Raw genomic sequence first — 17,980 nt, 5'->3', positions numbered from 1 at the left:
TCCCAACTCGCATGGCACTCAAGCCTTATTTTTCTCGGTTACTCGCTCGTCGGAGTCAGCAGTCATACCATCGATCAACTTTCACGCTCCCTTCAACATCTGCGCTCCCTCGCTTCAGCTCATCCTCCCTCCTTCGCCCGAATCCTCGACCTCGTCACCTTTCCCTCCCTTCCTTCCTCTCTCGCCGTTCCTACGTCAAACCCGCCTGGACGCCGAGCGAAAAGGATGAGATCGTCTTTTTGACTCAGTCTCTCATCAAACGGAAGATGCTCGCCATAGAAAGTGCTTCGACGGCGAGCTCGGAAGTGCGAGAAGCAGACGTCGAGAACCTCAGGAGCGAGATTGGAGCCTTGTCGAAGGCGCTCGAGGAGGTCCTTCAAGCGGAAAAAGTGAGTGTGCACGCTGAGATTTACATTTCGTCTATAGAGCTGACTCTCCTTCTCTTCACAGTCTCATCAAGAAACCGAGGAGATGTCCCAAACCGATCCAGATCCAGAACTTCGTTCGCTCGCCTCGTCCGACCTCCCCTCCCTCCTCACCTCCCTCGAGAAAGCCCAGGCAGTTCTTCGTGATCTCGTCCTCTCTCAGCACCCATCTCCTACTGCTCACCTCAACCTCGCACCCATCATCATCGATTTCACCCCAGGAGAAGGAGGACCGGACAGCTGTCTCTGGATCGCCAACCTCCTCAAGATCTACGAGAAGGAGTTCGTCAAGGAAGGCTGGAAGTGGAAGGTCGTGAACGAAAGGTGGACGACCATCACTGGAAGTGCCGCTGGTACCTTTGGGTTGAAGGAGTGCAGTGTCGAGGTGTTTGATCCCAAGGCAGGGAGGAGGGGAGATGGAGAGGTCGGCGTGTACGGGCGGTTCAAATGGGAGACGGGAGTTCATCGTCTGCAGATGATCAGCGAGGCAGACAAAGCTGGGAGGATTATGACGAGCGCTGCTGTGGTTTACGTCAGTTACTCCCTTCTCTGCGTCAAGCTTCTGCGTCTAACCTCTTCCGACTCTTCGACGCGTCTTCAGGTTCTTCCAACGGGCCCGCTCGTGAGCGATGATGTCGAGGAAGACGTTCTAGATATGAAGGACGTTCGAATAGATCTTTTGAAAGCTAGTGGTCCCGGTGGTCAAGTGAGTGGAGCTTCCTTTCATCTTTCGCTGTCTCTCACGAACCTCCTCCTGACGCGTCCCTCGCCCTTCCTCTTCGTTCCCTCGTCCTTTCTTTCAGCACGTCAACAAAACCGAATCAGCAGTCCGTCTCGTCCATCTCCCAACCAACATCACCGTCAACATGCAAGACTCACGGAGTCAACCAGAAGTGATTCCTTTTCCCCTGTTGTCCTCGACGCGCCCGTTTCTCACTCCTCTGACGGCTCTCTCCCCCTTTCTTTCGTTCCTCCGATGTTTTTCTCTCCGTCTCATCAGAACAAATCCGCTGCTATCGTCATCCTCCGATCTCGTCTCATGGACCTTCGTCGGCAAGCTCGGAACGATGCAATTCAGGCTCAACGAAAATCCTCGATTCGAGGAACCTCTAAATCGGATCGGATCAGAACTTACAACCACCAACAGGTACGTATTCTCGACACTTGACTCTTCCTTTGCCCAAATCTTGACTTGACGATCTCTGCTCGCGTCTCAACAACCCTTCTCTCGTTCGTGCTGATCCTCTTCTTCGCTTCTTCCCGTCTGTGCTCAGGGTCGAGTAACGGATCACCGGATCAATCTCTCAGTCGGACTACCTTCAGTAGAGCAAGGAGGAATTGGACTAGAAACGATCCATATGGGGTTGGAGGAGAGGGACGAGGACGATCGGTTGAAAGACTTGCGGGAGGAGTTGGAGGCGGAGGTGGATTGAATGAGGTCTCAGTTTACTGTTGAGAGCTGTGGGAAAGGTCGAAGAAGGTACCAAGTTTCTGTGAAAACACGTGATCTCAATCCTCCCGAAGCGACAAAAGTGGAGGAAACGAGCAGCTTGACGAAGTGTCGATCTGACTTTTCTTCGAAAGCTGTTATAAAAGCAACGATACATAGATCCCAAACTCTACAAAGATCTCTCGGAACTACTACCCTACTCTACTCTATCTCCGTAATCTTCTCCCTCCCGAGCAACTCCATCGCGATCCCCCACCACACCACTTGCTGCTCGCTCATCTCCTTCCCCTTCATCCTGGTAGCGATGATCGAGTTGAGTTGAGTTCGAAGGTACTTGAGAGCGAGGAGGGTCTTGGGTGCGACGAGAAGTTTGAGCTTTCGGTCGAGTTGGAGGGAGGAAGCGGCGAGCTGAACGTAAGGAGGAAGGGGGAAAAGTCAGCTTCGAACCGAACGAGGAAGGCAGGACAGGGACACGAACCTTGAAATCTACCTCTCCACAGAGAAGAACGAGAGCTCGATCATCGACAGGTCCGGTTTCCCAGGCGTAAAGCTTCTTCGAGTGCCTGTGAAAGACGAAGGAAAATCGACGCGTCGAGTCGATTCAGCATTCTCCTCGTTCGGCCTCTCCATCACCCAACACAAGCACTCACATGATCGTAAAGAACGCCAGGTGGTTCGAACCAAAGTCGATAGCCTTAACCCTGAAGTTGACACTCGAGGGATGGATGCTGGCCGGCTGATTGTTGCTGAACGTCTTGAGCTGCCAGCTCTGAGGATCGATCGAGAGGATCTTGGGGAAGAGGCCTGCTGCGAGAGCTGCTGAAATCATGTGCGTATCGGCCGAGTTGACGTCGAGGGCTGCTGGAATGGGGAGGAAGCGGAATCGTCCACGGGAGAAGCGAGATCTGCGAGAAGAGAGGACGATGTCAGCGAAAAGATCGAAGAACGAAGGCCGAGGGAAGGACGGAGGGAGGAACAAACCTGCTGATAGCGTTACGTTCCTCGTCTGAGACGTTGACGAATCCAGAGTCGACAAGATAGCTGCAGAGATACAAAGAAACAAAGACGAGAGTGAGTTCCGGTCGAGAGGAGAGAAAAGGAGACGAGGAAACGATGCGACTCACGAGAAGAGCTGCTGCCGAAGTTCCTCGATCTGCTGAAGGTTCTGATGAGACAAGAAGTTCTTCCTGCAGAACTGTCGAACGAAATTAGGATTCGCCGAAGCACGCCTCCAACTCGAGAACGCGTTGTGGAGGGTCAGGAAATCGGAGTTGTCTGTTCGAACCGAAACGAAGAGAGAGTCAGCGAGACCTTGATGGGATTACAGTGGACGAAGGAACGAACCGATCTTGAACGACAGCTTGGCTCGATCTGCTTCCTGCTCGAGACCGAAGGGAGCGACGAAAGGCGACTTGGAGTTGAGCGTCGCAGCGATGGTGAGAGCGGGATCGAGGCACTTGAAAAGGGCGGCGGTGAGGAGGAATTTTCCTGGAAAGGGTGGAAGCAGTAGATAAGTAAGAGGATGAAATCTTGAAGAGCAAGAAGCGAGCAGACTGACCGAGATGAACGTCCATCGGGAGCTTCGAGAGCAGCCGACCCATCGGCGTGATCTCCTCGTTCGACGTGAGAGCCTTGACTTCGACGAGGGAAGAGATGGCTGAGAAAACGACCGGGTCGAGGGATATATCGTGGTCAGCTCTCAAAGATGGACATGCGATAGCATAGAAGAACTTACCTCGTTGGATGTTGAGCGACAGAGGAGGATCCAAAGCTCTCGAAAGGACGTCCTCGATCGTCGACCCAATCTTAATCTTGAGGATCTTGATTCGAAGAGCCAGATCCTGAAGGGAAAGTCGAAGCATCTCGGGAAGAGGATGATCCTGCATCTGAGTCTCGTGTCGAAGTTTGGTAAAGAGGTGGAAAGCGAGACCTTCCTGAACTCGACCGGCTCGTCCTCGACGTTGAGCGGCGTTACTCTTTGCGATCCAGGTCTCGACGAGCTTGGAGATCTGCCTCTTCTCGTCGAATCTGGTACGGACGAAAGGAGGAAGGACGGTGTCAGCATCGGTCGTCCGAAGGAGGGAAGGAGACCGAGACTTCGAACAAACCTCATCTCTCGATGCTTTCCGCTATCAATAACGCAGACGATGTCAGGGATGGTGACTCCAGTCTCGGCGATGTTGGTAGAAATGACGATCTTTCGAACTCCAGGAGGAGGGTTGTTAAAGACGGCGGCCTGTCCCTCGGACGAGACACTTCAGAGAACAAAGCGAACGAGACGCGTCAGATTTCTGCTTGACGAGCTCGACGAGATCGCAGGAGACGGACTCACCTCGAGTGAAGAGGGTAGATTACAAAGTTGCTAGCGTTTCCGAAGGCGGCGTGGTCTTGAAGAAGGTCGTTAAGTCGTCGAATTTCGTTCCTGCGAAGTCGAAGAAGGGGAAGTCAGAAACGAGACGAGACCGCCGACGAAGATAGAGGAGGAGCGAAGGAAGGCTCACATTCCGGGCATGAAGACAAGAATGGAGGCTGAGAACTGAAGATAGGCGGGATCCTCGAAGCAGAGCCTCTCGAGGAGTCGAACGATCTGGGAGGATGAAGAAGGAAGAAATCAGCAGCCACTCGAGAAGGCGAAGAAGTCCACGCAACGAGTAGAAAACTCACAAGATCGTAAGGAATGAGACGATCGTCCAGGAAGTTGACAGTAGAGACCGTCTTGGCTCCGTACTTCTTCTCGAGCTTGACGGGAGCGGCTTCCTTCTTCGTTCCGTCCTCGTCCTCGTCCTCGTCTCCCAGGATGTCCTCGTTCCAGTCGAGCTTCGGCGGTCGTCCCTTCTGGTTTCTTCCGTCTGAAAGTGACGGAAACGAGCGACGGAAAAAAAAGGGAATCAATGCGAGCTCTGGGCGCGTCGAGAGACAAAGACGGAACTCACATCTCCTGGCGTACTGAGACTCTCCGTTGATGAACCACTTGCTGTACTCGACGGCATCCTCGAGGAAGAAGGTCCTGACGGGGAAGGTCCTTCCAGGAACGGAGAGGGTAGGGCATCCTCCAAAGAAGTCGGAGATCTTGTCGGCGTCGACGGTGGCACTCATGAGAACGATCCTGAGAAACAGAGACAAGAGCCGAAGGTCAAATGTGAGCTCAAGTTATGCAAGGGTAGAGAAGATCGCTTACTTGAGATCCTTGCGTTGCTCGAGAAGAGTCTTGAGTACGATGAGAAGGAAGTCGGCTGGAAAGGAGGGACGAGAGTCAGTTCGAGCGTCGGACGACTTGCAGACGGGATGGTGTTCGAGAGCTCACACTCGATAGACCTCTCGTGAACCTCGTCGACGATAATGTGCTGAAAGAAGAAGAAATAATGGTCGGCGAGAACGATGTTGGAAGGGATCGAGACGCGACTCACAGTGATCTCGTCGAAAGCCGTTCCCTTCCCTCCGTTGGGAGCAGTGCCTCCCTCGAGCATTCGAAGAGCGATACCGTTGGTGACGAAGGCCAGGCGCTGTGTCGAGGAAACCATAGTCACGTCAGTTCAAGGCCTGTTGAGGGAGGAGATGGAAAGAAACGACTCACAGTGTTCTTCGAAACACAACTCTCCAACCGAATCGAGTATCCAACGAGCGACGACATCGATCCGACCTGACCCGCTGAGTCTCCAAGCTCCTGCGATACTCGTTGAGCAAGGGAGATGGCGGAGATACGACGAGGTTCCGTCACGTAGATCTTGCAGGGTTTGCCCTTTGCAAGCTGGTCTTCGAGGATGAAGGAGGGAAGCTGGGTTGATTTTCCACTGTGAGAAAAGAAGAAGGCGAAACGAGTCAGCAAAGGTTCATGAGGGACGACAAGAAAGCGAGGGTGCGACTCACCAACCAGTTTCTCCACTGAGAACGAGAATCTGAGACCGTTCGAGAGTGTTGACGATGGTCTCCCGGTAGGACGCGATGGGAAGCTTCGAACGTTGTTGCTGTTGAGACAAAATGAAGACGCGAGTCAGTCGAAGCTCAAAAAAGAGGCCGAAAAGTATAGAATGGACCTACGAGCATCGCCTGGTAAGCAGGACTGGCTTGCCTTCGAGCGAAGTCTGCCTGCATCTGAGCGGAAGCGGACTCGGTCATCGTAGGAGCTGGAAGAGGTGGTGGTGGAGGAAGAGAGTCGAATCCAGGGATGAGCTTGAAGTTGGACTTTGCAGGCTGTTCCGATCAAACGTCAACGTAAAAAAGTGAGCGAAGGAAAAAGGAAGGACTCCTGGTCGACGCGTCGAATTCACCTTCGACTCGGCCTCCTCGTCCTTCGCCAACCTCGCCTCCAGAATTCCTCTCAACATCGCCCAAGTCCCTCTCCTCTCCCTATCCACGTTATCCTTCTTCTTCTCTTCCAGCTCGTCCCAAAGGTCTCTAAACACCGGAGGCAGCAACCTCCACATCCCTCTCTCTCCTCGTCCCTCCACCACGTTCAACTCGTGCAAAGCCAACGTCGCGACGTAGTTCTCTGCCTCAGCCACCGTCCAGCACCCTATGTCCTCCATCCTCCATTCTTGGAGGCGTCCAGTTGCCCATCGGATCTTGAGGGCGACTCGAGCAGCTCTGAAGGATCCGGAGAGAGAGGTGTAGTCGACAAGAGAAAAGCGGTCGAGCTTGACGACGAGGGTTTGGAGGGAGGATTTGGGAGTTGGAGAGGAGGAAGCGAAGGATTTAGGGAGAGGCATGGCTCGGACGGTGATGAGGTCGCCGGTAGTAGCGTCGGTTTCGGTTTCTTCGAACATCTGGAGGAAAGGAAGAGGAGGAGACGCGTCAGGGAACCAAGTAAAATGGAAGGAGTGCGGCCTGAAACTCACCGATAGAAGACCTTCAGGTTCTCCATCCTCGTCCTTGATGTTGAGCACAGTGTCGAAGACGTCGGTGAGGGAGCTATCGAGGTCGGGAGACGGTATGAGGGGAGTTGAGGGTTCCGTCAACGGGAGAGGCTCTTTGCCGCTGAGTCGAGCTTCGAGCTGATCAGCCTCGGCCTTCTGCTTAAGAGCACGATACTCAGCATCTGTGGGACAGGAACGAAGGAAAAGAAGAAGGGGTCAGTCCTCTCGACGAGACGCGTCGAGTCGAACGGCAGGAGTCGACTCACCAGACTCCTTCTCTCCGAAGAAGTACATCGCCTTCACCACCTCCATCCTCTTCCTGATCTTCCCAGCTTCCTCCGGTTCCTGTACAGCCACAGCACCCTTCTTGGGTCCCTTCTTCTGCTTCCCACCCGACTTTCCCTTCCCAGGACCTCCAGCGTGACCGAGGAGAGTCTCGAGTTTGAGCCTGAGCGTGGCATACTCGGTGTTCGGTTCGGCTTCGTCGTCGTCTGAGCTGTCTGATCCGTTGGCGAAGAGTGCACGAGGCTTCGCTGCGATGGTAGGAGTCGAAGAAGGAGGGAGACCGTTCGTGGGTTGAGTCGGGGTGGTAGGAGGAAGGGCGACAGGTTTAGAGGGAGGAGGTGTTCGAGGCCGAGGTGTGGTAGGAACGAGAGGAGTCATAGGAGTCGAGGGTATCGGAATATCTGCGAGAAGGAAAGGAAGAGAGATGAGAGGAGAGAAAGGAAGGGAGAGGAAGGAGGAAGAAAGCTTACCGTTCTTGGGAGCGAAGTCTCCTTCCTGCATCACCTCGTCCTCGGAGCAGTGAAGGAAGAGCTGCGATAAAGTCTAACACGGTCAGTCTCGATCAAGGTTTGGAGGAAAACGCTCCTACTCACCCAATCCATAGCATCCTCCAGCTCCCAACCAGCCGTCAAGGCTTTCAAGCACTCCTCGACTCTCTCCGGCGCGAATCCGACCTTGATCAAGATTCCATGGGTGATGGCGAGGCGAAGAAGGAGCTTCTCCGAGTCTGTCGAGGCAATCTGAGGAGGAGCTGATGGATCGGAACGAGCGGAGAAGAAGAGCGAGCATGAGCGTTGTGTTCAGAGGAAGAGGGACGAGATGGGAGGAGAGGAGACTGAACGAACCTTCGAGCTCTTCGGCCTGCTGAGCGAGGTCCAGGACTCGTTCTCGGATGGACTCGGGAATATCGAACTTGGCGAAGCCTTTAGCTTGTCTCTTCTCGAAGTCGATGGTCTGGAGGCAGAGAGAAGTGGTCAGCATTGGTCCATCTCGAGGAGGAAGGAGGGGAGAGAACGGTCGAGCTCACCTTGACTCCCCTGGCGACCTCCTTGTCTACCTTCTCCTGCATCTTCTCTGCGAGGCCCTGGAGATAGCTCTCTTCCTTCTCCCACTCTTCCTCCTCGGGTTTCTTGATCGCGTCTGCTCCTGATCCTCCTCCCTCGACGGCAGCAGGACCTCCATTCGCTCCTCCTCCTCCTCCTCCTCCGTTCGACTCAGCGACGACGTCCGAGGCGACGGCTTCCTCCTCGGGTGAAGATTCAACAACGGGTTGAGGCTTCTTGGGGATCGAAGTCGTAGCGAAAGTCCTGTTGGAAGAAGAGAAGGAGAAGGGAAAGAAGAGTCAGAGAGAGAGAGACGCGAAGGGAAGGTGGGGAAGGAGGAGAGGTTGAGCTCGAGAGGATGGAGAGCTTACCTTGCGACGGCCGGCAAGGCGGACTTTTTCTTCTTCGCCATATACCCACTCGCGTTATCGATGCAAGGGTTGAGCTACGGGGGTCCAGAAGACGGGGGGAGGGAGGGAGGAGAGAAGGAGGACGGGGTTGGAACGAGTCCAAGAGAGGAGGGAAGGACGACGACCGAACGGAAAGAACTGCAACAGAGGGCACAGAGAATGCAAGGTCAGCAGTCCGTTAACACAGACATGACCCTACAAGGTTCAGAAAGAACAAGATTGGCTCACGGTGGGGAAGAGCTAGGAGGAGGAAGGGAGGAGAGATCAGATCTTCGCTTGCTCGTTTCCTTCTCCAAGAGCAAATTTGAGCTTACTTTTGGCGGCCAGTCGAAAACAATCTTGTGCTGAAGGAGTGTACAGCTCGGCGACTCTTGTTTGGCTTGATTTGGTGCTAAGTTGAGTAGGAAGGAGAAGGTGGAAGGTGGGAGGAAGGGAGAGAGCTCGGCGAGCTCAACTTCAAACAGAGTCAACTCACGCCCTTCGCTGCCGAGAGAGCAGATTTTTTCGAGTCATTGTGGCAGTCTTTGGTTTGATTGAAGTGCAGAAATTTAATCTGCTGTTCTTTTTTCGACCACCCAAATCAAAAGCGGAAGCAAATCCCGTCGAGCTTCAACTTCCCTCCTCCCTCCCCTTCCTTCATTTCCTCCCTCCTTCTCTACCTTCCACCTTCGTCCGATGAATACAAAAGATCGACTCGCCGCTCTCGAGGAGGCCGAAAACAAAAGACTTCCCTCGTCGAAGCTCAAGCATCCATCGCCCTCCTCACCTCGAAGAACGCGGCTCAGAGGAGAGAAGCTCAACAGAGACTCGTAGGAGATCTCTCGCACGCTGTCTTTCCGGAAGGGCATTGGGTCCAGGATGTAGAAGAGGTTGGGAAAACTCCTGCTTGGGAGTGGTCTCTCGTTCGTACACCGATTCCGCTTCTCTCACCCTCGCCCAAATGACCCGCCTTCCTCCCCTTCCCTCTCCACTATCCATCCTCCACTCTCGTTCCCAGGAGAAGTAAAAGATCATCACCACGCCTCGAGATCACCGCGTCATAACCTCGCTCTCGCTCCTTCCCATCGAAGTCCCTCAAGCAAGTCGTTCGCTCCCTCATTTCCTCTCCTGCAGACCTCGCTTCCCTCTGCCTCGTCTCCTTCCGTCTCTTCGAACTCGCCGCCGTCAAGCTCTATCACGAGGTCAGAGTCAAAGATATCCACTGTTCTAGTGCACGAAATAAGCATTCGGGAAGCGTGGGAGGGAATAGAAATGCGACTCGGGCAGGCGACGCGCTTTCTCCGTTTCTCCCTCGCCGCTCTTCCCTTCGAACGCTCACCTTCTCGTCCTTCCCACCGCATGAATGCTACCGGAATTTAACTGTCTGCATTTTTTTTCCGCCCATTCTACCCAGTCAGCAGCGTGAACGGGGCAGTTCTCAGCCTCAAAGTCTGACTTTCGAAACAGTCGAATCGTTTCACTCTCAACTTCGACCCTTTCCGCGTCTCCTTCCTTCTCTTCCTTTCCTCACCAACAACAACAACACCGATGTCCCTCCTCCCCTTCGATATCCTCAGCTGCATCATGGATTTTGCAGAGAACAGAGACCTTGTCGCCTGGTCTCTCGTGCACTCGTCGAGCTCACGCCTCGCACGAGTCCTCCTCGCGATTCGAAGGACGGTCGAGGTCAAGGATACCTTCCCTAGCCTCAGCTCTTTCTTAATGAAACTCGTAAGTTCTCCCTTCCCTCTCCCTATACCTCGACGTGAAGAATCTTCCAACTCATCCCTGCTGCTCTTGGGCTTCTTGATCGAGACAGAACGACCGCGAGGGTTCAGCCCTCGACTCGAGCTCGACTGCTCTTCCTCCCTTCTCCTCCCTCCTTCGATCTCTCACCCTCAACCTCCCCTTCCCATCCCTCACCCACCTGCCCCTCCAGCCTCAAGACTCCTCTCCCATCCAAATCCAAAATCTCACCCTCATCCTCCCTTCAGCAAACTTCAGACTCAGCTCTTTCCACGCACCGCTCCTTTCCCTCTTCTCCCCTCGCGTCGTCACCTTCGTCCCTCCCCCAGGAGGAGAATGGATCTTTCACTTCCGGGTTCACTCGAAGGTCCAGAAACGTCTCAAGAGCTGGAAGGACGTGAAGGAATGGAGGTTCAAGGACTGCAACCCGATCTTCGACGAGGAGGGATTCTTCGACGACGCGTCGTCGGCACGGGAGTTCAAGTCGGGACGAGGAAGGAGGAGCGAGGTGGTCTACCACCTTACTGGGAAGACGATGAGCTACTCAGAAGCCTTCTTCGCTGGATTTTCGGGAGAGAGAGAGAGGGAGGGAGTGAAGGGCGGGAGGATTATCGTTGGGAACGAGGAGAAGAGGAGTTGGGTGGGAGAGCAGCGAGGCTGGGCTGTTGAGGTTGTTGAAGGGCGCGAGTAGTCTAGCTTCTTGATTGTTCCCGTTGTTTTGTCTTAGATGCGAAGAGTTTCACGAGATGATCGTTCCGACAACTGGTTTGAGGAGCAGATGAGAGAGCTCGACGCGTCTTCCTCTCTCGCCTCTGATCTCACAGAGACAGAAGAGGAAGATACGAAGAGAGAATCTCTTCAGAGAAAAATTAGTCTCTTTCAGTTTCTGAGAGACGACAGTTGAGCGGACCCGTCCAAAACCGGAGGAAGCAAGCGGGAAGAGACTCGACGCGTCGAGATCGTACCAGCTCTCGCAAGACGACGAAGATTGTGAAAGTTCGTAAAGTTTCATGCATACAGCATCTTCGAAGCCACTTCAAGGAGCTTTATGGACGAAGAACACAAGGCTGCCTGATCAGCTCGGTCGAGGAGGGAGAAGATGAGGTCGAGAAGCTCTCTCGGGAGGGATTCGATGGAGGTGGGAGGGTCGTCGGGGAGGAGAGTCGAGGTCGTCCTGTAGCTCTCCTGTACGCGCGAGACGGCAACAAAACAGACAAATCAGTGCTTTCAACTGTCCTGAGCAGGTGAAGGGAGGTGATCCCTCGAAAAATAAGGATCGGAGAGAGGGAGAGAAGCAGACAAACGCAGGACCAGAGCCAACGACCTCCATCCTCTCCTCCTCTCCTCCTTTCCCATAGCCAGTGTCCTTCAGGTGCAGCCTTCTTCGAGAGCTCGACGAACGATCGATCATGCTCTTCGACCTTGAGCTTGAGAGCATCGTCTTCTGACGAGAGACGAGCGATGGATGCTGCTTGAGCGAGGGCGAGGAGGAGAGGTGGACGCTGGAGGAGGCTGCTTGAAGGCGGTTTTGCTCGAGGATCTGAGAGAGTTGAGCGGAGACGTCCATGGCAAATGTGGTGAAGGAAGAAGAAGAAGTCTGAGGAAAAGAGGAAGATGCGGTTAGGGAGGAGGAAGGAGAAGGAGACGAGCTCGGGCGAAAAGTCAAGCAGCTCCCTTCCTCCCTTCCTTTGCTTCCTTCTCCTCAACGTCCAGCACCCTCCAACCCACGCCATGTCCTTCCTCTCCTCCACCCTCGCTTCCTCGTCTCGTACGAGTGCTCGATCCTTAGCTCCGCTCCTTACTCGAGGAGCGGCCAAGGCGACCCCCAAGGTCGAGAAGGTCGAGAAGACGAAGAAGGCCTCCCAAGGTCCTCCGCCAGATATGCCTGGAGACAACGTTACCGATAACCTCAAGAAGGTAAGTGGAGCTAATCGCCTTCTTTCCGTTCCGGGTGGAGTGTGAGAAGGAGTTGGGAGAAGAGTTGAAGGAACGGCAGAAGGAAGGAAGGAAGGAAGGAAGGAGAGATCAAGCTGACCTTTTTCTCCTTCCCCTCCTTCCTTCCCACCTTCTCTCTCCTCTTTATTCTCGTTCTCCCACCTCCTCCAGGAACTCTACCCCACCATCCGACCCAACCTTCGATCCGCCCACCCTTACTCCTCCCCTCGTCCCGACCGTCTCGCCAAACTGCCCATCGTCCTCCCTTCAGAAGAAGCTCACGAAACCATCGGACGAGCTCACCTCACCTTCCAGCTCGATCGCGAACGATCAAGGACCCGAACCCTCCAGAGGAAGCTGGACCTCATCTTCGCAGCCGTGGAGGAACTTCGTCTCACCGACAAGACGCTGTACGATCTGGCGACCGTGAAGGACGAAGGAACCGGAGGGACGACGATCCCAGTGCTGCAGGGGAAGGAGAAGGTTGAAGGCTTCTTCCCTAGGGAGATGAGGTTGCCGACGGATACCCCGGGGAAGGATGGGTGGAACTACAACTGGAAGTACGTGCCGGAGGTGAAGGCGTTGGAGAAGATCAGCTTCAAGGAGGTGGTGGACGAGCCGGCGGAGGCGACGAAGGCTTAGGCTTAGGGCTTTGGAGGGAGATTGGATGGTCTACCAGGCGTTCTCTGAGCTGTCGGAGAGGTTGAAAGGGCAAGTTGGAGCGACTGAGGTCTGCTGAGGCCGAACTAGAGGAGAGACGGGGAGCAGAGGGAGCATCGTCCCCCGTCTCTTTCGTCGTCGCTCGTCAACTCTTCCTCGCTTCAGTAGAGCTAGAGGGATCCGTTAGCAGAGTCCAAGATAACTGGAGTCTTCGTACTCTTACTACACATACCCCCCTCTAGTGGTCGAAGCTCCGCCAGAACCCTGAGGGCTGAACTCGACGAGGACGCAGAACCCGACGTCGCCCTCCTCTCTCTTCAAAAGCTTCTTCTTCTTATCCTGAGAACCTCAGAGTGAAAGCCCTATCCTACCCAGTTTCTGTATCTTCACCCGCTTCTGTAGAGCTCTCCGAACCTGTCTTTCTGAGCTTCCCAAGCTACGGGGAACACGACGCGGTCGAAAACTATCCTGGATGAGCGAGACCAAATGCTCGACGTAACGAGCTGCTAGAAATGAAGACTAGGGAGGAGATAGAAAAAGATTCCTGGACGAGTCCTAGACAACTAACTATCTACGGAGAAAGGAAGCGAGAGAGAGAGAAGGGTATTAACGAAACGAAACCAAGCGACGGAAACCTACCTAAAACCATACAACCAGAGCGCGCCGAAGGACTTCTACCACTCAACTCTAACTCCCCAATTCACGCATCCCCTTCCGATCGTTCCCCATCCTCCATCGCCCTCTCCAGCAACGACAACCTTCCTCTCCGTTCCTCCCTCCTCTCCCTCGACCTCCAACTCCCCAACAACCTCCATCAGCTCCCTCAGCCTTCCAACGTCGTCCTCGCAAGTCGAGTTCCAGTCCTCTCCTTGTGCGATGTAGACCTTGGCCTTCTTCGGGAGCTGGAGGGTCTCCTCGCGTCCGACCTCCGAGGAGGAAGCGCTCTCGTCGTCGACCTCGTTGACCTTGATGGAGGTGTGGAAGAGGTCGTCCTTGACGAGGGAGGTTGAGCGAGAGTGCTGACCGTCAGAGCTGAGGATGGATCGGGAGAGAAGGTAGGAGTGGACGACGGGAGCGACGGTGAAGGGGAGGGAGGCTGGGAGGGCGGATTGGATGTTGAGGGATTTGAGTGTCGAGGGAAGAGCTGAAAGGACGGTCGGCTGGAGGTTCTTTCCGCTGCGACGAAATGAGACGACGAGGATACGAGGAGTCAGCATTTGATCGGGAAAGGACGGGAGGGGAATACTCACAGGTAAGTGAACGACTCGAGGGAATCGAACGTCGCGACGGTCTCTTGAATGAGCGACCAACTCGAAGGATCTTGAGGAGTCGTGATGTGAGTTGGATCCAAGAGGGAGAGATGACGAAGAGAGCTAGCCATAGGAGCAAGGGCTAAGCACAGGTACCTGTTTGTAGAACGAAAATGAAGAAGCCGAAGAAGGGTTAGCCTCGCCGAGAGAGAAAGAAGCGACGCACGACCAAACTAATCTCAGCCTCTTTTTCCCTTCCCATCCCTTCGAGAGAGCGATCAAGTACTCACTGGAGAACAGGAACATGAACATCGTCTCCTCCCCAATGGTGAGCTTTGCACCCATCATCGACCGTCGTCAGGGCCAGCGTTTCCAAGGTCCCCCGAACCGCCTCCAACAAAGTCAAGATGTAATCCTGCTCAGGATTCGACCTCGAAGTCGTACAGCAACGCATCTGAATATCCAGTTCCTTCAACGCCAAGCTCGCCGGCCATTCCGGAATCCTGCTGGGACGGTAGCGTTGAGGGGAGAAGGAGAGTCGAACGAGGTTGGGCGTGTGAGCGAGGAGATTAGGGAGGTGCGAGAGGTCGACCGAACGAAGGGTGAGGGAGGTGAGAGTCTGAGGTAGAGCTGAGTAGTCCCATCCCCAGCCGAGGATGTCTTCCGAGGAGAGGACGAGGGTAGAGAGTCGAGGAGTCAACCCAAAGAGAGTGGAAAGGTTCGGTTCCTCGTCCCTCGACCGTCCTCCTTCTCCGACCACCTCGACCATCCGGATTTCCAATCCTTGCGTCGACCTGAGCGTCCTGATCACGTTCGCCAACCGGGAGTCATGAGCTTGAGGAGTGATGCCGCTGATCTTGATGGAGGTGTAAAGGTGTTTGAAGGCTGGAGGCACCGAAGCTCGATTGACTCGAGCCAGGGAGGAGAGGGAATGGACGTCGACGGAGAGGGAGGGACGGGACCGTTCGATTTCGTCGTGTTTGGGATGAGGAGGAGTGGCGAGGAGGGAGGTGAAGTAGGCAATGGGGTAGAGGATGTCGGGGAGGGAGAAGACGACTTGAGCTGGGGAGGGAGGTGAAGTTGAGGAGGAGGAGAGCGACAACACAGGAACGAGGAGCGACACTGAACGAGGACGAGATCAGCTTCGAAAGTAAGGCAGAGGTGTAGATAGGATGAAAGGAGACTTACTGGCTGAAAGGCCCAACGAAGATAAGAAAGAGAGAGGTCGTCGTGGTTGAAATCCAGAAGCGGAAAGAGGGAGCAAGGTTCGTTCGGGAGGGCTGAAAATGATGCAACGGACGGACGAAATTCCCGGTGAGGCGATCGACGTAGATATGGAGGTACCGAAAAGATCTTCTTCTAGCGCTGATGAAGATGAAGATGAGGAAAAGTCAGCACTAGCACTGGAAACGAACCTCAGCCAAGAACGAGTTCCGTTCTCCTTGTCAAGGGAGGGCGGCGAACGACGACGCGACTCACAGAAGTTTCCCCTCGGACTCTTCCCTCCACATGGTCAGTCTGTACACACTCTCAGCTCTCAACTCTGATTCTCTTCAAGTATTAATAACTCGTCACATCTGTCCCCGAACTCTTACAGCAACAGCCTCAGCCAAATCCCAGTATCCCTCCCCGACGCCTCGCAGCCCAACGAATCCCACCTGCCTCGACCCGTGCCATGCGACGAAATGACTGCTGCCCAGAAGGACTCCCAATCCAACTCCTGCTAGAACCTGCGGAGGTGTGTGATGTCCGAGAGCGATTCGAGACCACGCTATCGTCGCACCGGCGACGAGGGCTGCCGTTCCTACGAGGGGAGAGGTTGGGAGGAGGGAGAGGAAGATGTAGGTGCTGAAAAAGGTAATGGTAGTCGAGTGCGTTGACGGCATTCCGTATGTAGGGATGGAGGAGAGGCTGACGGGGCGAGCGAGGAGGTTGCGTCGAAGAGCAGAGGAGGAGCTGGGTTTGTGCGTCAAAGGACGAGGTTGAGCAAGAATTTTTTTGAGGAGTTTGGCTGGAGATAGAAGATGAGTGTCAGTAGACAATCTTCCTGGAGTCGAGAGGACTGTCATCTCTTCAATCCTGGGAAGGAGGATGGAGAGAGGAAAGGACGGAGGAAAAGAAGGAAGAGCGAGCTCACCGATCAGGGACGCAGAAACCGAACCTGCGACAAAGTACAATGCGGAAGCAGGATGGCAAACGTAAGGCGAATCTCCTGATCCGAATATACATCGTAAGAGCCAGGCTCCTGTTGCTGCCGTGACGATGATGTTGGTCTTGAGCGGAAGGCAGGAAAGATGGGGGTGAGCTCGAGTTCAGGAGGGAAGGAGGAAGAAGCCAGCTCACCTCGTCCAAAATCCAGAGGAATAACCGTCGAAGGCTTGAATCTGACATGTTCGTGTCAAGATTGTGAGCTTGAAAAGTTGAGTTCGAAAGGAAGAGGGGGTGGAGGGAGGAAGAGATGGAAGCCGTTGGGGTTCAAAAGAAGGTGATGAGCTCGAACCTCTCTCCTCCTCCTTCTTCCCTCCCGACCTCATCCCCCTCTCCCCAGCTGTATTCTTCTCTTTCCACTCTTCTAGCTCTTCTCTTCTCCTCTGATGGACCTCATCACCGCACAGATCGCTCAGCTTCAAGCGCAAGCTGCCGATCAAGCGGCCCTCATCCAATCCCAGGCAACTTCAATGCTCCAGCTCTCCTCCACCGTCGCGCGAATCTCGTCCGAGAACGTATCCAAGGACGTCTTCATCCGTCAGCTCGAGGCCAAGGTCTTCCCTACCGGATTTTGGGTTTGGGAAAGACTCTCGGAAGGCGGTGAGACGGGTCGATGGGTCTGGTCCAAAGTCAGTCGAGCTCACCTTCGCCTCCCTCTCACCCTTCTTTCTCGTGCCTTCCGCTCCTTTCTGACTCCAGCTCTCCTGTTCTCATGTACAGGACACGCATCGAAACCTTCCTGTTCTCGTCTCTTCAAGACCTCCTGCGTCTTTCGACTTCCTTCCGGACGAAATCATCGACCAGATCCTTCTCGCTTTCCGCTACGAACCTCCAACGCTCGCTCGTCTCTGCAGGACCTCTCGTAGATTACTCCAGGTCGTCTTGAAGAAGTTCTACGAGAGGTTAGGGCTCTCGATCAAAGCCACAGCGTCGTTTCTCACCTCCAGGGTCAGTCCTTCTCTCGTTCTTCCTCCCTCCGCACTATCATCTTGACTCGACCTGACCTTCCCTCTCCCTCCCGCTCCCTTCGTCCCAACAGCTATCCACGGACCTTCCCAAATCACCTCAGATCTCAACCCTCCTCTCGCCCATAAACGTCCATCTCTACTCCCCAAGCTTTCGCCCGGACTTCTCTCCCTTCGACTCCCTCCCTCTCAACCAACCTCCCTTCCTCAACGTCGATTCCCTTAGCGTCAACCTCCAAATGAACCTCAGTAGGCTCCACCAGTGGGATCTCGCCCTTCGACTCTTCAACCCCAAGCAGTTCCGAATCACAACTAGTTCAGGCGCTCACTTCCCAGTCCTCCCTTCGATCTCAAACGATCCGGTCGCCCTCACCGCGATCCCGAGCTTCACTGCAGCATGGGAGCGACTCGAGGAGGTGGTCTTCGAAGGAGAGACATCCGTTCTGCTACTCCCTGAGACGACGTCTCCTTTCGAGGGCTGTTTGGGAGCTGGAGAGGAAGAGGACGAGATCGAAGTTGGGGCGAAGTGGACGCTGAGAGTGATTCGGGATACAGGAGCGATAAAGGAGGTGGAAGGAGACTTGATCACTCTTCTGGAGGTGGAGGGTCTCTTGGACTATACCGACACGTCGGTGACTCTTCATTTGAAGCTGGAAAGGGTGGGCGAGTCGCGTTGAGGAGAGACGCGTCGATTCGTTGCATTTGTCGCTACTTTTCGTGCTTTAGTCTATTTCCGTTTCCTCCTCTATCACATGTGACAGTCTGAACCTA

General features: G+C 54.5%; 7 protein-coding genes across 7 annotated transcripts; 4 read left to right on the top strand and 3 right to left on the bottom strand.

Annotated features, from left to right (window-relative positions):
- The first annotated feature begins 1 nt into the window (after position 1).
- BDY24DRAFT_375024 (uncharacterized protein) lies at positions 2-1,865 on the top strand. Its single transcript, XM_076638488.1, has 6 exons — positions 2-389; positions 451-957; positions 1,027-1,131; positions 1,229-1,318; positions 1,426-1,572; positions 1,700-1,865. Exons 1-6 carry the CDS (start codon positions 12-14, stop codon positions 1,856-1,858), a joined length of 1,386 nt encoding a protein of 461 aa, XP_076500635.1. The 5' UTR covers positions 2-11; the 3' UTR covers positions 1,859-1,865.
- A 150-nt stretch (positions 1,866-2,015) lies between these two features.
- Positions 2,016-8,881, bottom strand: BDY24DRAFT_375021 (P-loop containing nucleoside triphosphate hydrolase protein). Its single transcript, XM_076638487.1, has 29 exons — positions 8,781-8,881; positions 8,695-8,706; positions 8,428-8,604; positions 8,041-8,320; positions 7,859-7,967; positions 7,607-7,764; positions 7,484-7,544; positions 6,995-7,414; positions 6,711-6,910; positions 6,144-6,638; positions 5,914-6,066; positions 5,743-5,840; positions 5,450-5,666; positions 5,283-5,378; positions 5,180-5,219; positions 5,054-5,108; positions 4,809-4,981; positions 4,540-4,724; positions 4,377-4,462; positions 4,208-4,297; positions 3,984-4,130; positions 3,611-3,903; positions 3,434-3,532; positions 3,220-3,363; positions 3,000-3,150; positions 2,857-2,916; positions 2,526-2,780; positions 2,354-2,438; positions 2,016-2,283 (listed from the first exon to the last, which is right to left on the bottom strand). The coding sequence occupies exons 3-29, from the start codon at positions 8,466-8,468 to the stop codon at positions 2,077-2,079; spliced, it is 4,398 nt and encodes a 1,465-aa protein (XP_076500634.1). The 5' UTR covers positions 8,469-8,604; positions 8,695-8,706; positions 8,781-8,881; the 3' UTR covers positions 2,016-2,076.
- Positions 8,882-9,731: 850 nt separating this feature from the next.
- BDY24DRAFT_437812 (uncharacterized protein) lies at positions 9,732-10,882 on the top strand (the record flags this gene model as incomplete). Its single annotated transcript, XM_076644297.1, has 3 exons — positions 9,732-9,778; positions 9,804-10,176; positions 10,265-10,882. Exons 2-3 carry the CDS (start codon positions 9,994-9,996, stop codon positions 10,880-10,882), a joined length of 801 nt encoding a protein of 266 aa, XP_076500633.1. The 5' UTR covers positions 9,732-9,778; positions 9,804-9,993.
- Positions 10,883-11,922: 1,040 nt separating this feature from the next.
- Positions 11,923-12,768, top strand: BDY24DRAFT_368010 (uncharacterized protein; the record flags this gene model as incomplete). Its single annotated transcript, XM_076638004.1, has 2 exons — positions 11,923-12,108; positions 12,298-12,768. 2 exons carry the CDS (start codon positions 11,923-11,925, stop codon positions 12,766-12,768), a joined length of 657 nt encoding a protein of 218 aa, XP_076500632.1.
- Positions 12,769-13,214: 446 nt separating this feature from the next.
- Positions 13,215-15,359, bottom strand: BDY24DRAFT_92036 (uncharacterized protein). The gene is made up of 4 exons (XM_076645238.1): positions 15,225-15,359; positions 14,327-15,158; positions 14,037-14,204; positions 13,215-13,955 (listed from the first exon to the last, which is right to left on the bottom strand). Coding segments are annotated over exons 1-4 (1,347 nt in total). The 5' UTR covers positions 15,226-15,359; the 3' UTR covers positions 13,215-13,609.
- A 248-nt stretch (positions 15,360-15,607) lies between these two features.
- Positions 15,608-16,427, bottom strand: BDY24DRAFT_411443 (PAP2 superfamily-domain-containing protein; the record flags this gene model as incomplete). The annotated part of the gene is made up of 3 exons (XM_076642930.1): positions 15,608-16,047; positions 16,174-16,309; positions 16,380-16,427. 3 exons carry the CDS (start codon positions 16,425-16,427, stop codon positions 15,608-15,610), a joined length of 624 nt encoding a protein of 207 aa, XP_076500630.1.
- Positions 16,428-16,541: 114 nt separating this feature from the next.
- On the top strand, positions 16,542-17,977 carry BDY24DRAFT_375013 (uncharacterized protein). Its single transcript, XM_076638486.1, has 3 exons — positions 16,542-16,873; positions 16,965-17,192; positions 17,284-17,977. The coding sequence occupies exons 1-3, from the start codon at positions 16,631-16,633 to the stop codon at positions 17,884-17,886; spliced, it is 1,074 nt and encodes a 357-aa protein (XP_076500629.1). The 5' UTR covers positions 16,542-16,630; the 3' UTR covers positions 17,887-17,977.
- The last annotated feature ends 3 nt before the right edge of the window (positions 17,978-17,980 follow it).

Source organism: Mrakia frigida, assembly GCF_051309035.1.
Source record: "Mrakia frigida strain ATCC 22029 unplaced genomic scaffold BDY24scaffold_2, whole genome shotgun sequence".
NCBI lineage: Eukaryota > Fungi > Basidiomycota > Tremellomycetes > Cystofilobasidiales > Mrakiaceae > Mrakia > Mrakia frigida.
This window is presented reverse-complemented; position numbering and strand designations above follow the sequence as displayed.

Excerpts from the sequence above, each read along its gene's own strand:
- BDY24DRAFT_375024 (XM_076638488.1), top strand. The coding sequence starts at position 12 with ATGGCACTCAAGCCTTATTTTTCTCGGTTACTCGCTCGTCGGAGTCAG. Across the intron at positions 390-450 it reads AGGTCCTTCAAGCGGAAAAA|TCTCATCAAGAAACCGAGGA; the intron begins GTGAGTGTGCAC and ends TTCTCTTCACAG. Across the intron at positions 958-1,026 it reads CGAGCGCTGCTGTGGTTTAC|GTTCTTCCAACGGGCCCGCT; the intron begins GTCAGTTACTCC and ends ACGCGTCTTCAG.
- BDY24DRAFT_375021 (XM_076638487.1), bottom strand. The coding sequence starts at position 8,468 with ATGGCGAAGAAGAAAAAGTCCGCCTTGCCGGCCGTCGCAAG. Across the intron at positions 4,982-5,053 it reads GAGCAACGCAAGGATCTCAA|GATCGTTCTCATGAGTGCCA; the intron begins GTAAGCGATCTT and ends TCTGTTTCTCAG. Across the intron at positions 2,781-2,856 it reads GAACGTAACGCTATCAGCAG|ATCTCGCTTCTCCCGTGGAC; the intron begins GTTTGTTCCTCC and ends CTCTTCTCGCAG.
- BDY24DRAFT_375013 (XM_076638486.1), top strand. The coding sequence starts at position 16,631 with ATGGACCTCATCACCGCACAGATCGCTCAGCTTCAAGCGCAAGCTGCC. Across the intron at positions 16,874-16,964 it reads GTCGATGGGTCTGGTCCAAA|GACACGCATCGAAACCTTCC; the intron begins GTCAGTCGAGCT and ends TCTCATGTACAG. Across the intron at positions 17,193-17,283 it reads CGTCGTTTCTCACCTCCAGG|CTATCCACGGACCTTCCCAA; the intron begins GTCAGTCCTTCT and ends TCGTCCCAACAG.
- BDY24DRAFT_92036 (XM_076645238.1), bottom strand. Across the intron at positions 14,205-14,326 it reads GTTCATGTTCCTGTTCTCCA|TTCTACAAACAGGTACCTGT; the intron begins GTGAGTACTTGA and ends TCTTCATTTTCG. Across the intron at positions 13,956-14,036 it reads CTCGAGTCGTTCACTTACCT|AACCTCCAGCCGACCGTCCT; the intron begins GTGAGTATTCCC and ends CGCAGCGGAAAG.